At 34.0% G+C, this 16,360-nt stretch overlaps 2 protein-coding genes across 5 annotated transcripts in view; one reads left to right on the top strand and one right to left on the bottom strand.

The window, feature by feature from the left end:
• Positions 1 to 4,286, top strand: part of LOC115928868 (oxysterol-binding protein-related protein 6-like) — a 59,260-nt gene extending 54,974 nt beyond the window's left edge. For all 3 annotated transcript variants that reach the window (XM_030996892.1, XM_030996884.1, XM_030996897.1), the window contains 5 exons: positions 517 to 652; positions 1,178 to 1,322; positions 1,696 to 1,822; positions 2,758 to 2,880; positions 3,297 to 4,286. In XM_030996892.1, the coding sequence (XP_030852752.1) occupies positions 517 to 652; positions 1,178 to 1,322; positions 1,696 to 1,822; positions 2,758 to 2,880; positions 3,297 to 3,411 (646 nt within the window). In that variant the 3' untranslated portion in view covers positions 3,412 to 4,286. The remainder of the gene's footprint in view (positions 1 to 516; positions 653 to 1,177; positions 1,323 to 1,695; positions 1,823 to 2,757; positions 2,881 to 3,296) is intronic.
• Positions 4,287 to 11,853: 7,567 nt separating this feature from the next.
• The window catches only part of LOC586772 (MAGUK p55 subfamily member 6), a 35,979-nt gene continuing 31,472 nt past the window's right edge, over positions 11,854 to 16,360 (bottom strand). For both annotated transcript variants that reach the window (XM_786539.5, XM_011680622.2), the window contains exons 10-13: positions 15,919 to 16,146; positions 14,771 to 14,973; positions 14,172 to 14,291; positions 11,854 to 13,697 (exon numbers count right to left, since the gene is read on the bottom strand). In XM_786539.5, coding sequence (XP_791632.3) covers positions 13,512 to 13,697; positions 14,172 to 14,291; positions 14,771 to 14,973; positions 15,919 to 16,146 — 737 coding nt within the window. In that variant the 3' untranslated portion in view covers positions 11,854 to 13,511. The remainder of the gene's footprint in view (positions 13,698 to 14,171; positions 14,292 to 14,770; positions 14,974 to 15,918; positions 16,147 to 16,360) is intronic.

The raw sequence follows: 16,360 nt of genomic DNA, 5'->3' as shown, positions 1-16,360 counted from the left end.
TGTTCCATTAGAGAAACCCACAATCCATCTTCTCTACTTTAACAGTACTTAGCTTAACAGTTGAAGTCTGAAGTCATTTCAGTCAGATGGAAAAATTTCAATCCTCCCTTTGATGGGTTTATGAATGTTTACCATATGAATGACCATAGGCATTTATGTAGTGAAGTGTGGTGCCATGGGTTCTTCAAGTACTTTGACAAACATCATCTTTTGTTTTGTGTGTGTTGCATGTAATCTGACTCAAATGATATAGTTATAATGAGCATTACTCTGATTTTTATCTAAGAAGTTTCTCAAGTACTATACAAAAATACTCTTATTATTTTCATTTTTATACCTGCGATCATATATCTTCATACATCTAATATGATATATTTTATCCTAAAGGGTATGAATTCTATCAATTTACATGAGTTAATGTCCTTCTTGCTGTTTTTAGACCATGTTTTTTTAAAGCAAATTAACTGTACTGAATTTATTAATGTATATTTTACCGTTTTCAATGTTTTTCCCTAGGTACAATGATCACTTCATTCTGAGTAAAGTGACAAGCTGTGTTCATAACATACTGAGTGGAGAGAGATGGGTTGATCATTATGGAGAGACTGTCATTAAGAACGGAGATATATCATGCAAACTCACATTCACTAAGGTAATTTTGGATGCAATTATTAGAAACAGATATTATTTGTTGAGAATCGTATCCCTTAAACAGAATAAATCCCTGTTTTCCAGTGAAAGGTAGAAATTTGTCATGTTCAGTGTTACTTTGTAAAAACACTTACATCTTTGCTACTCAGTAAAATGAACATCAGCTGAGTAAAAGTAATGTGTATATCTTTGTTTGTACAGCTATCTGGAAGAATTATAATTTGCTTATACAGCATGTTCTTTTCATACTTTTTGAAAGGTGTGGTTTAACCCATAAATACCTTTGTGGTTTAAAAAAATATATTTTTCTATCATTTCTAAAATAGATTTGGTTTTATCCTCATTTGGTTTTATTTTCATTTGGTTTTTATTCATGTATGTTGTATATCAAACAATTAAATTATAAGGATATTGTGTTTCTTTGATTATTCTAAGGCAGGCTTCCTGAGAAATGAATGACATAGATGGTATTGCTTAACTTGTATTTGATCCCATTCATTAATCTGTTGATTTGAATTGCTTTCAGGCAAGTTTCTGGAGCAGTAGATTACATGAAGTAACAGGAGTCATCTTGAATCAAGAAGGCCGAGTGATTCATGAACTGTTTGGGAAGTGGAATGAAGGTCTCTACTGCGGTAGATCAGCATCAGCTAAATGTGTCTGGAGAGCAGGTGAGAAATACAGGTTACTAGGTGTAGAGAGACAAAGAAGCAGAGAAAAAGATGAATGAAAAACAGAAAGAGAGGGAAAGAATGAGAGAGAGAGAGGGGGAGGGAGGGAGGGAGAGGAGGGCAGAGAGATTAAGAGAGAGAGAGAGACAGGGTGGGTGCAGAGAGATTGAGAGAGGGAGAGGGAGGGGGGGCGGGAAGAAACAGAGAGATAGTGAGATGAAGAGATACAGTACACAGACACATTGACCAGTCACTAAATAATAGTAATCATATTAATTTGTTTAAGACAACTAATGCATGGTTGCCAGCTATGCATATTTCCCATCAAACAAAGTTAAAAATGGCTAATTTATTTCTTGTTTTTTCTTGACAGCTTCCATGCCTTCAGATCATCAGATATACTATGGGTTCTCAAGGTTTGCCATAGAACTCAATGAACTAGACCATGAAAGCCAAGACTCTCTACCTCCTACAGACTCAAGATTCAGACCTGATCAGAGGTAAGATGGACAGATAGATAGAAAGAGAAATAGATAGAAAGATAGATAAACAGACAGAAAAGGATGGACAGAAAGATATATAAATAGATGTAGATAAATGAATAGATAGAAATATAGACAGACAGACAGACAGACAGACAGATAGATAGAAAGAAAGAAAGATAGATAGATAGATAGATAGAAAGATAGATAGATATATATATATATATATATAGAAAGATAGATAGATAGATAGATAGATATATATATAGAAAGATAGATAGATAGATATATATATATATATATATATAGAAAGATAGATAGATAGATAGAAAGATAGATATATATATATATATATATATATATATATATATATATATATATATATAGATAGATAGATAGATAGATAGATATATATATATATATATAGAAAGATAGATAGATAGATAGATAGATAGATAGATAGATAGAAAGATAGATAGATAGATAGATAGATAGAAAGATAGATAGATAGATAGATAGATAGATAGATAGATATATAGATAGATAGATAGATAGATATATATATATATAGAAAGATAGATAGATAGATAGATACATGTAGATAGAAAGATAGATAGATATATAGATAGATAGATAGATATATATATATATATATATATATATATATATATATATATATATATATATATATATAGAAAGATAGATAGACGGATAGACAGACGGACATACAAACAGACAGACAGACAGATAGATGTAGACAGACAAACAAGCAGACAGATAGATAGACAGATAAACAGACATACATCCAGACAGACAGATAGATGGATTGATTGATATATAAGACTAGGTAGATAGATAGAAGAGAAATCAAAAGTTTACAGAAGTGTTAGAAAATAGAGAGAGGGTGATGACTATGGATATTAAAGTATGTATTTCTTTTCTTGTTGTGTTAGATTATTAGAAGAAGGTGATTTGAAGGGAGCTGAGCTTGAGAAACAAAGACTAGAAGCAATGCAAAGAGAAAGAAGAAAACTCAGGGAAGAACAAGGAATTGAATATCAACCTAGATTCTTCAGGTATGTATTACCCATCAACTGAGGGGGATTGTCTGAGAATCATAGCAGTGAAGGCATTTTCTTCTGTGGATGTATACATTGTACATGTATACAGTGAAGACAGCAATCTTTGTTGTCAGTGATGTGAAATTTGTGTACTGAAATAGTGACATTATAATTAATGTATTGCTTCCTGTTATGTTAATTTTTCAAGTGGAGCTGATGTTTTAAAAAATATACTTGTTAAAGTTGTTAATTCTTTTCTTTGTTTCTAATTTTTTTTATTTTCTTACAGATTAATTAAAAACATAAATTCAATATACCTTTCTGCTTAATGTTGTTGAACACTTTCAGCACAAAACTTAGGTAGATTTGTTACACAGCATTGTTCCTACAGACTTGATTGAATAGTTTGATTTGATTTGATTGATTGGCAGGTTAAGTCATGAAGGAAAGAAGGAGAAGAAGGAGAGATGGGTGTGTAAGAACGACTACTGGGATCTCAAGAAAGATACTGGATTTGCCACCTTGAAGTTTACTCAACTCTGGTAAGGAACATTCCATTGTGAGACGGGGAACCACGACAGGAAGGATCAAGCCATTCTACCACAGGGGTGTTCAAGATCATGTTAAGAATAGCAGACTCATTCTATTCTGAGGCAGGGAATCACCGCTGGAAGGATTGCACCATTCTGATATAGGGGTGTTCAAGTTCACCCTAGTAGGGTGGACTTATTTTGTGCTAAGATAGGTAATCAACATTGGAAGGTAGTTACTCTTATGTAGGGGTGTCCACGTTCACCCGAAAGATGGCGGGCTCATTCCTTTCTAAGACATGTAACTGAATGGAATGATCGCACCATTCTGATACAGGGGTGTCCAAGATCACACTAAGTACGGTAGGCTCATTCTATTCACAGCTGGAAGGATCGCACTATTCTGATGTAGGGGTGTCCAGGTTCACCTGTGGGTAGGATCACTCCAGTGGTAGACAGACAGAGACTCCAGGATACACATTGGAAATCAACTACGTATGAAATCTCCTTCCTAAATGTATTTAGTTTTTATTAACTCTAGCAGGGTCTGGGTGTGTGTATTTTGCTTGTCATTTAAAGTACCTTTTTGGTGTAGTTGATCATAGTATTATATGAATAAAGGACAGTGTAAATCAATACCACAATTTGTAAGGTGCAACAGCCTAGGGTATTGCCTATTGGGATGAGTGAGTAGAAAACATCAACATATCGTCGCCCGGCTGGCAGAAGGGTGTTAGCACGCAAGCGACTCGAAAACTACTTTTCAAATTATTCAAATTTAAATAATTGTTTTTTATTTAAACTGTTTTCCGTCCCGAAAACTGGTTTAAAACTTAAAAGACTAATAAATGTTATAATAGAACACGGCCACAATTTTTTTCTCAGAAATAAGTCAGTTTGATAAAAGTTTGAGGCGATTTAGTGCTAACGCCCTTCTGCTTAGCGCTTCATTTTTTACCTGAAATTCGAGCTAACACCCTTCTGCCAGCCAGGCGACGAATTATGTCTTCAATGTAGGCATTAGAAGAAGGTATTGAAATTGCCCTAGATTTATTTCTTGAAAGTCTTTGTGACTCTCTCCACGACAGTGAGGTAGATAATATTCTCTAGTTTGGTATGTCCAATGGGATGATTTAGTGAGGTTGGTATAAATCCCATTTGGGTCAATGTGTTCTAGCCTAATGCATTGATTGATTAATATTTGCTGGATTCTTGTTTGAAATGTGGAATCATTTATTTTCAAACAACTGGTGATTCCATCCAAATCCTTATCAACAAACGTCCCAAGCACCTGTACAATTAGATTGCACTGTGTAACGTCGTTCTGTAGCACATGTCACTGTGTCATGTAGGGAAGTATATAGGGTCTTAAGTCAATGGTGATCACTTTCTTTGCTTGATGGGATAATGTAGACAATACATATTCATCAATGGTGTATTGTTTAGTAGCGAATGATATTTGGTTCAGTTTTGTTCTGCTTTTAGTATAGTAGGTCCAAAGTTGATTACCAGGAATACATTTTGCGCTATATCCTATATTGAATATTATGATCAATTTTCCCTTCTACAATAAAGTGACATTTAAAATCTTTAGTTAAATTTGGTTCATATTAAAGAAAATAGTGAAATTTAAAAATATTTGTTGTGATTATAATGTTCATAGTAAAATTCCATCCCGTACCATATAGTGCCATTAACCACTCCTATGAAAGATATTTTCTCTTTATTTATCCTACGCTTTGCAATCTTTATTAGGATCTCTATCTTTTCAGGTTACATGGTTTTACATTGTCAACTGTACATTTTGTCAAACATGGTATACACATATTTATTAGTTCACCTGTACTCTTTGATTTACTTCCCTATACATGTATGTATTTAAGTTTATACATATGCATATATGTAATAGAGTACTAATGATGTCCGAAACCTTGTACCGGTAATAACATCTGAACATCCAGTGATTTTATATCTTGTATGAAGTCAGAAGATTACAGTCTTGAATATTTTTTGGAGGTTGGGGGGGGGGGGGGGTGGCAATTTGAATTGTAAAGTGGATTTTCTTTTTTGAATCATCACTTCTTTATTCCTCTTCATTCCCTCTCAATTTAGATTTATCTCTTTTTTTTGGAATAATTTCATTTTAAAGAATTCATTATTAAACATTTCACTAGTGAAACTATAAATCTCCCTTTTATATTACATTTTCTGCTGTTATTTGCCCTCTCCATCTATCAATTATCTTGTGCTGTAACTTGTTTCTATCTATTTCAGCTTTCATTGTCTTTGTGTGAAAAACGAGGGACATTGAGAAAAGTCCAAGCAGAGCTGAAAGAAAATAATAATTCTCAAATTATTTTATGATTGTCTTGCTTTTCAAAGAATTATTGTCTATGTTTTATTAATCATATACATGTATATATATATTGTATTACTACATGTATGAATTTTTATACCAATATATCTGTATGATTTATATTTATATGCATTTATACAAGATTTTATGTAGGATTATAAACGAGGGCAGGAACAGTGTATACCATGATATGATGCGTAGGGATGTTAAGAGGGTTATGACAGTATATTGTATACATGGAGGTAAAAACAGTACATATGGTACATGGGCATGTCCAGGCTAAAATGTTCTATGCATTGCTATACTTTATTTTGAAATAAAGTAATGATTACAAAAACATATTGAAGATAATCCGAACTTATGGATTCTATTTCAATAAATTTGAATTGAATTGAATAACATGACCGCCCGCATCTAAGGTGCATGAGTGTATCTGATGACTATATCGAGCTGAAAGCCCTACTAAAGCTTAAATCAGATGAAACATTGAATGTTGTTGTATTCAGTATTATATGGCAATCAGTCAAATTTGACTATTATCATATATATCAGATAGAATGAATGATCTGTTTAAATATCAATTTTTGTTCACAATTCTGTCGTGAAATTCAAAAGAACTTGGTACCAAATTAGGGCATACGTTGTACTTGCCTGTGTCACATGACTGTATTCCTTTGAGTGTATAACGCTATAATGTAAGATAGCAACTAAAAACAGTAAGACATGTGCTAGCATTATTTGATGTATAACCTCTTTTAATTTCTTGTAACACTAAGCTTGAATGATGCCCTTTAAATGTACTTTTGCATTATATATCTTGAAAAGTTTTATTGAAGTTTGTGGCTTATAGCACAGTAACAAATACCTATATAAACTAATACAGAATTGGCTTTCTCTCTGAAAAAATATGTTCAATGATTATGTCTAATCTTTTCTTTGCGTATGGACAAAAAACATATTTAGTTGAAACCAGTCGTAAGGGGCTAGTTTATCCTTGCATTTGATTTAGAATGCAAATTTAGTACAAGATGGCATTATGCACGGTTTAAATCATTTGATGACCATTAATATGTGAAATGATACCTTAGTTTGCTGGGATGCAGGGAAGTATATCAGAGAGTGACTGCCTGTAAGTAAAACTCTACTATGAAGCATTCAGTAATCATATACATGTAAGATGTACTGCTTTCTTGTGCTGTTAAATGTAAATATCAGTACATTTATGAGATACTTGTATTAAAGTGTATCCATTACAAACGTGTTACTGCTGCAAATGATTTGAAAGGCTAACAATACAAGCAATAAAGAGAAATGGTTCGCATCAAGTGGACTGTGAGAGTTCGGGAGTGCGTTTGTTATACCAACATAAAGTGTAGTACGGTAGTCAAAATTATATCATCTACATGTATTTGGTTTGCCATTCTTGCGTAGAAAAAAAAATATATAGAAAGCCTAGTCGCTATGATAGATCAAATGACTGGCCACCCTCTTTCATTTTACTTCAAAGTATATTTATATGTATTTCACTATTAAATATTGCTATTATATTCCAATTCTCGCTACCCCAAATAGCGATTCTGCCGAGATCCGGGGAAAATCCTGAAAACGCGCATTGCATTATGGGATAGCTTTTCGACATTACAGCTTCCTGTGCAGGCGTTCGTGATCACAACCCTCTCTTTCACGGTAGAGTTTAACGGCCTTTTGTGCTAAAGTCACTAATTCTGCCCGAAGCTTTCCATTGCATATTATAATCTGTACAAATTACACTGATTGGCATCGATTTTAGCGTGCGTGAAAACTCTGCACAGCGAACACAGGCGCTAGCGCCAGCGGGATGGGACTCTATACCGGAAGTTGTAGTGACGACCCGAGAGAGTGAAAATTACCTCGTCTCGCGAATTTCGAGATTTTCGTACCTATTTAGGGTAGCGAGAATTAGATTGGTAGTGCTATTGTTCAGCTTTAATTTTATGGAAAATAAGAGAAGCATTTATTGGATATTTTGCTCTTTTAATTAAGAAGTTCAGGATTGTATTAATGGTGTTTAGTGTTTTGTTTTTGTTAAGAGGTCTACACGTCTAGGTTGACGTTTCTCTATTATATCATTGTTTGCCTGACATAAGGGTGCAAAAACAAAGTTTGTCAAATTGTTAAAATGTTAGATTTTACAGCTCTCAATATGGATGATGCAGAGAGAGACTGAAGTGTTTTGCATCAATGTAGTAAGGGAACTGTCCAAACCTCAGAAAACAATTCTGACATCCATTGTTAGCACATCCTATTGCATGCTCCTACCAGGCACGCAATGACAAGTTTATAGATTCAAGTTTTAATTAAAACTGAGATGTTTTGTTGTTGTTGTTTTATGAATAGAACATGGGTTATTTTTTGAATGGTGCATTTGTATAGAATCTTATGACTTCCCTGGTATGATAGAATCACGAACATGTATGTGATATGATTTTTGAGAATGGAAGATCAGACGAAATATATATATATATATATATATATATATACATACAGATAATTTTAAGCCTCTTGTTAGGAAAGAGTGAGATATTTGCGAGATGTTAAGCATAAAACTTCTTTTATCATCATATGCCAATGTGTTCGTCTTTAACAATTCTTATTTTATACATACTATCAATGCCAAATATGTTTCTGTAGAATATTCATCTGTTAATTAATTGTAGAGACAAATACAGTGTTTGACAAACATGATGTATAAGCCTTGTCCTTAGTGCACCAATAATGTATGATCTGGTTGCAAATGCTCTCGGCTCCATTTCCTCAAATGTGTAGAGTATTAGGATGAGGGTTTCAATCGGATAATATGCTACTTTGGGATGAGGGTTAGTGTTAGGTACGTTGTTTAGTTTAGAATTGAAGTTAATACTTTGGATAGTGTTGGGTATTGACCAAGGATTTACATATACATCAGCCTCGAATGGGATCTAGACATCAAATTTTCAAAACTTTCATTCTTTATTTGTTTACCGGTATTCTTATTTTTTTTATTATTTATTTTTTATTTTTAGAGAGCTTAATGACATTGGATGTGAACATCCAATAAATTTCATTTCAAAGTTTGATATTTAAAAAAACTGTCTGATCTTCATCTAAATTATACTTATTACTTTCATTGCACTGTACAACTCATTGTAATTCTAATGACTGTGAAATTTTTGTGCAATTATCAGTTTTAGAAAGATATCAATTTACATGGTTAGAATTTCATGTATGTTGCTTTTTGTTTTAAACAACAAAACCAAAGTTCGCTTGCAAGATATGTATTTTTAATTTCTGTGAACTCATATTACCATGATATCTGCTGTGGTTTTTAAACCTATGGTATTAGTTTCCAATATTTTGTTGAAAAGAATTGTTCAACAATATTTGTGTTCATTTCACTTTCCTACTGGTCCCCGTCTTGTGTAATTCATTCCTACATTATATTGAAGATTGATAAGATTGTATTGACCCAAGTAACAGTAAGTTTTTAGTACTCAATGATGTTTCAGTATTGCCATCAGGTTTGGTGTGACAGCTGGTTTCCAACTTTCTTGGACTGTTATTTTGTTGATTGTTGAAATATGAATTGTACATTTCATATACTATATGAAAAAAAGAAAATGAGGGAATAAAAAGGATGAAACTAAAGAAAAATTGTACGTTGTAGTGTTGTATGTGGTGTTCACAAATGCGATAAGGGCGATCAGACATTTGCTCTTTACTCAGGGCTTTATATTTCTTCAGAAGTACAAGGTAAGAGTTAGGATAGGGTTTTAGGTTAGGGTGTAGTGTTGGGGGAAGGGTTAAAGTTAGGAATTCGGTTAGAGTAGAAAATGTAATGCAGAGCAATGGTGGCAGCTGCATGTGTTGTAGGACTGGTTAAATAATGCACAAGAGAAGTTTTTATATTTGGTCTAATTTTGTCATTTTATTCTAATAAAATCTTGTACAAACTTTGGTGACAATTATTTTGTACAGATTCACAATAATCTGTCCTAAATACACATTCTAAATGAATTTTATTCATTACTGTTATCATCTACCACTTATCTGGCGAGGCGTATATTCTTTTAAACTTTGAAAATCATTTCAAACCTGAAAAATTGAAATTCTGGATGTTAACTTGCAAAATCATCAGCATACCTTAAATAGTAAAAAGTCAACATAGGCCATCCCTATCTGCAATTTACACGTATTTCAAGCAAAATTCACTGACAATCCCATACTAAATTGCCACTTTCCGTAGTATAAAAAAGCTTGTACCCGTCATAAATAATGAAATACAAATGATATCCAGTTATACTACTAAGCAGCCAATCTGAATAAAAATGATTTGACTTCATTTGTATGTGATTACCCACACCACATAATGATCACTTAGTTTGACGCATTACATGCAGACATGATGATTATGCTCATGACCTCTACAAACCCTGTCAGATATTGCATGGGTATTATCAACCAGAGAACTACAAGTTTTCATGGTCTTTGTGCTTTATAACATTAACTTATAAATGTACTGCTCAGTGATGGACTCACTTCACTCCAGCATTAGTGTTAAGCTGTATGATTTTCAGATTCAGATTCAGAAATTGCAAAATGGATTCTGTCCAATAATAAGTTCAAATGCAGCAGCTACATGCAGCACATCTTTTCAAACAGGATGATAAAAAGTTCATATTTCTTGTAATAAGGCAAGCAAAAAAATTATATCAGCTGCCTCGTCTACATATACCTGTATAAATTTGAGGGTGGGAAATGTAGATTAATGCTTGCCAAAGGATGATGGTGATAAGGCAGGACCCCATACCTCAGGATCCGTCATTTGTGACTTCTCCACTAGACCACAAAAAACCCTACACTTCCTATAACCAGATGACAATGTAAAAGATGTGTGTGTAAGCAATAAACAAAAGCAGACCTAAGCACTATTGAGGTCTTTGATACCATCTCTGTGGTGAATATATAGCTGGATCTCAGATCCTACATGTACATATTATCTGGGGCAATGGGACATCTGTGTATAATACACAAGCGAACAGATGTGAATAATAAATGGATTTGTGCGTCACACTAAATTACTTTAGTGCATTATAATGCTGACAGAAGGAATAACTTACTATAAACTATAATAAATTACTGTAAACCAAATGGCTGGACACATGCAGTTCAAAATTATCTTCCAATGCGTTTTAGCCTCAGAATTTGACATGGCATGGATCAATGAACTTCAGACAATCGTTTTTCTCTAAAAGAAGATTATTAATAATTGTGATTCCACTTCACAAAGTAGTAGACATTGCTGATATACAAATATAAAATACAATCTCAAGGCAAAATGTGCATAACATGTGAATGATAACATAGTAACAAGCAACAACAGATAACATTCATTTTTTATAACTATTTCCAATTTGATTTCTATATTCCAAATGGCACTGTGTAAAGACTAAAAACTATAGTCCATATTTCAATAAAATTGCTATTTCATTTCCTCAATTATGTACAAACTTTCTAGACTTTAAGAAATTCAACAATAAAAAGTCTTCATCAGACTTGAATGAATGTGAACATATTAAAACATTTCAGATGTAAAAGTTTTGCTAACAAGATAATCTAATTATTTCTTGACTTTTTGTTTGTTTTTATTAAACACCAAAAAGGTAAGCAATTTGAGCATTTCAGATATAGACCTTCTTGTAACCTTTAAAAAGTACATCGTATGTATGAAGAATTAAAGAGATGATTTGTACATCAAAATCAATTATACCAACAAATATAGACATACTAAAAGCTTTTTGTCTGGCTCTCATCGAAGTAAAGCGCGAGATTGATCAGAAAGCTGAAATCAGACACTATGAGCAGAAGCTAAAGGAACAGAGCGTTATTTTCCTGCTTTCTTTGTGCCTTTAGCTTCCACCTCAACTGCCTGATTTCGGCTTCCTTTACATTATTGAGATTTACGAGTGCAAGATGAAAAGCTTTAGTATGTCTTTACTTGTTGGTATGCATAATTCTTAAATGCAGGTGGACAATATAAAAAATTAGACTTTCAACAAAAAGATGAAAAGTACATGGGCTTTTAAGCACATGCAGGATAACATGTAGGATGAAAATAAAATAATAATTTAAAATAATAAACATGGTGACATGTCAAAGCTTGTGGTTACATAATTCTAAACCACTTTAACACTCGGTGCTAAAAGCAGGGCAGAAATTCATATTTATTCTATTTTTTCTATTTTAAAGTTCTATTGCACTAGAAGGTGTCATGACAAGCTAAATGCATCTCCAAAATATACACAACATGAGCTCAACAAACAGGTCTAACACTATTTCACAGTAACAAAAAATATTATATTAATACAACATCAAAGAAAAATGTACCTTGCATATATTAACATTGAATACAAACTCTAACGAAACCCTGAGGAAATACAGATTGTCACAAAAGTCTATTTGCAGGTTTATTAAAATCTCACTTAGAAAGGAATTTAGCTCCTTAACTACATGGGAATTGGATGAAAGAATCTTATCTTTTCATTCCTTACTACTACTCTGTATATCATTTCATTTCAAATAATTGTTCAAATTCATCTTACCAAAGGTAATAATTTCTTCCTGAACCCAGATCTATCAATACCAATACTTTGATCACTGGTAGACTAAAATATGCACTTCTACCATGAGTGGACGATACATTAGTAAAGAAAATATACACAGAGTTCAATATTTCAGCACTATTCATTAACTCGAGAATGAAATGATACATTGGTCAAAACATATGGATTACCTCTTTAGAAGAGAGGAAAAGAGTTTTTAATTTTGTACATTCCTTTTGGGAATCTAACAAAGTTTGATATCTTGTCATGTTGATACAAATGTTAGTTTGAAACTTTTGAACACTTTTCAAGTCTATTGTACATATTTGTTTTATCAAGGTGCATGATTAGTGTTTACACTGTATATTACATTCTCAAAACAATAATGGGATAAAAACACTAGCAATATTTCACATAGCTTATATATGGGAAGATGCTAGCAAAAGGTCGGTTAGGAAAAATGATGGGTTTTGGTTGGTTTTATGTATTTGGGTTTTGGGTAGTTCGGTCTATCACTTAATTCTAGAGTATATATGAACCTAGGCCTATTTATCCCCATGTAATCCAGGGAAGATTAAACCATCAGAGACACAATTATCAAACTGAACAATTCACAGAATGTTGCAGAAATCATAATTATTTTCATATTCTGGTTATTTGGGGCTCTTAGTAAAGAGCAATCCTTGCAATCTCAGCTCACTACAAACCTCTCCCAATCTTTGGATCACTAAATGTGCAAGTAATGTGTGCACTATCTCCATCACCACATTCTCTGCTTCCCTGTGCTCTTTGCTGTAAATCATGTGGCCTTGAACTATAGTATGTAGTTTTATCCCAATCCATTGTCCTTTAGGTGAGTGCATTGAAGAAACATTGTGTGCACCATCTTCACTAGATTCTTCATTGACGTCTCTGGTGTCTATCGTCTTTGCTGTGTGTGCCTATCAGCATGTTGCGTAGTCCAGTGTGTGATCATCCCTCCTCATCTACCAGTGAGTGCATTGAGGGAATATTATGTGCACCATCTCCACCATCTCTGCGTAGCTCAGTCTGTGTCTATTCCTCCTCATCTACCAGTGAGTGCATTGAGGAATTATTATGTGCACCATCTCCACCACTGTCCATACATTGTTTGGGTGGGTGTCAGGGAGCATCATAGACCCAATCGATAGGTACCCATTGCCGTTGATGAGCCAGAGCAGTGAGGGCGCCACACAGCTGCTGACATGATTCATTGAGATTACTGTTCACTATGGTGAAGTCAAAGAGATGACTGTACTGTCTCTCGATACGAGCGCTCTCCTCGACCGTCTTCTGCAAGTCAGCATCCTGGAGGAGAAACAAGATGAGACTCAATTAAAAATCAACAATATACCTAATAAGTAATAGAAGACAGAATAACCTTGATACAATGGCCTAAAATACTGTATCTTGAACTTGAAGTATAGTAGTGAGGATTAAACTGAGTACATTTTTAATTTCCATTATCCATATTTATAATCCTGTTGCATAGACAAGTTACCTACACTATGTCTACAATTATGACTTTGCCCAATGCTCATTCAAATTAGTGAATTAACTCTGAGAATTAAAATAAAATGTATTTTCAAGTATTTCAAGTTGGAGCTGGATGCTCACTACACTGTACAAGAATGTTTCATATTGCACAAGAATACATGGAGATATAGTAATACACAGTTAAGTGTATTAAACAAAGAATGATTTGGACAAGAAGAAGAAGAAATTTCAAAATCTACATAGAAGCGTATAATGCCTTGGACGTGTCACTTTAACTGAACCTACATCGACTTGTTTTTCTGATGATGCTGCTGCTTCATGTAATATCCTGAGTGTCTCTAGATCAGGGGATGATACAAACACCACATAAGGCAAGAATTCACTGTTCCTCAGCAGCTTCAATGTCTGTAACAAAACAAAGAGATAAATGATAGATGGCACATTAATACATGCACATTTTATCATATGGTTAACAGAATTAAGATACTGTTATCTTAAATTACAATAAAAAATACTGAAAATGCATTATTTAGATGACATTAGTGTCTGTAGGAAAGAAACAAGCATTCTTAGTACAATAATAATTTTAGATATATCAAACTACCATCATATCTGTAAATTCTGTACTACTAAATTGTTATATTAGAAACATGCAAATACATATATTCCGATAATCTTGAAATAACTAAAGTTATCTCTTTGAAAAGTCATTAACTATGTGCGCTTCATCAGTACAATGATGAAGAAACACAACTTCCTTCAATTTTCATTCTCTGTCTAGTTAGCTCCAAGTTAGGTTACAAATAAGATATATTTACCACATATCACAGGCTAAATACTTTCAATAAACGAGTAATCCTCCTTGAATCGGAATGACCTTTTACCTGAGGGTTGACATCTAGCACACACATTTGACCTTTCTGCTTGACCGCTCGGATAGAGTCAAAGGTCGTGCCATAGAGGTTGTTAGCAAAGTCCCCGTACTCTAAGAAGTTATGGTTAAGGATGTCTTGCTCCATATCACTGCGAAGGACGAAGTGATACTCAACACCGCTCTTCTCTCCCTCTCTTGGAAGCCTTGTTGTGTCTAGATGGGGAGAAACACAATCAAACAAGCAATCAGTCACTCAGAATCCATGATGTAAGCCTGAAGGGTCATGTTATTCGAAAGAATGGTTTGGAAAATCTAGCACTGACTGGAAGAATTAGAGGGAAGGAGGAGTAGGGGTAGAAGTAGGATTCTGTGGATGAGTAGCTGAAGGAGTGGGATTTCTGAAAGTGGAATTGATCTTGGGGAGAATGAATTACTTTATAGAATATGGGACAGAGAGTTGTGGCATTCCATGGTCCCCAACGTCTCAGGACATGGCACGTAAAGAAGAAGAAGGCTGAAGAAATGTAATCATATCGGCTTTCACGTCATATTCATGGCAGATATAAGTGGATGCAATAACAAATAATACAACTTGTGGAATGGCCATTAACCAGAGGGAGAGGGTTGGCAGTGGAGCTCCTATCTACATGGCTGCTGTCCTAGAGTGCCTTACTGCCAAAATCTTGGAACTTGGAACAAGAAATCAAGCACACTGCATTTCCGAATACATACACATGGTTGGATTTCTTTGACTCACAGCAGAAATGAATAAAACTTTTACAAATATTACTTTCATGTATTGTGCCATTACCTGCCACTCCTAGTTCCTCGTACCCCTTGCCCTAAGATGTGTCTCAAAAGTTCAATGTCAGTTTCAAGGAATACAGCCTCTTGATAAATGCGGAATGCTATTCAAAGTAACACAAAAATCAATACCCTTCGAGAAACTATACAGTGCGTCCTATCAAGTCTTTCGTCTTCTTTGTGAAATATGCATCATATGAGTTGCATCAGATGAAAGAGGAGGATCTAAGCTTTACAAATATGTGTCATTTATTAAATATACTTGTGATTAAGTTATGATAAAACATTGATAGTTCTCGGTTTCGTTTTTTCTGGGACGCACTGTACATTACGTACACATAGAAGAATACTCACGTGCAATAGGTACATCAAACTTGGATGAATCATGTTCTATGAGTCTGTTCTTGAGCGTCCTTCTACCAACCCCTTGAGCACCAAGAAGAACGATGGTCTTCCTCTGAAACGGTGGCATCTCTTGAACCTCTTCATAGATCACGATGTCCGATCGGTCAAACTGATGATTCTTTCTCGTCTCGTACTTCTCACGTTTCTTCTTCTTTGATTTCACCAATCCACAGGCAACTACAAACAAATCAGTAGAGATTATTAGTTTAGATTTTAAAGTGTACCAATCACTTGGAGAAAGAAAATATATGTACAGCTACAATCATTAAAGAACTTTACCTGACATTCTGTAGGTAAATGGTTAAGAAGTACATGTATGAAGAATAAACAGGCTAAAAATGAGCATAAATTGCATGTTTTCTTTTACACTTTCGCTTTCTCAATATGATGA

This window comes from Strongylocentrotus purpuratus, unplaced genomic scaffold (genome assembly GCF_000002235.5).
Source record: "Strongylocentrotus purpuratus isolate Spur 01 unplaced genomic scaffold, Spur_5.0 spur5_contig_857, whole genome shotgun sequence".
Classification (NCBI taxonomy): Eukaryota; Metazoa; Echinodermata; class Echinoidea; order Camarodonta; family Strongylocentrotidae; genus Strongylocentrotus; species Strongylocentrotus purpuratus.
The sequence above is the reverse complement of the archived record's forward strand: the minus strand, read 5'-3'. Positions and strand labels throughout refer to the sequence as shown.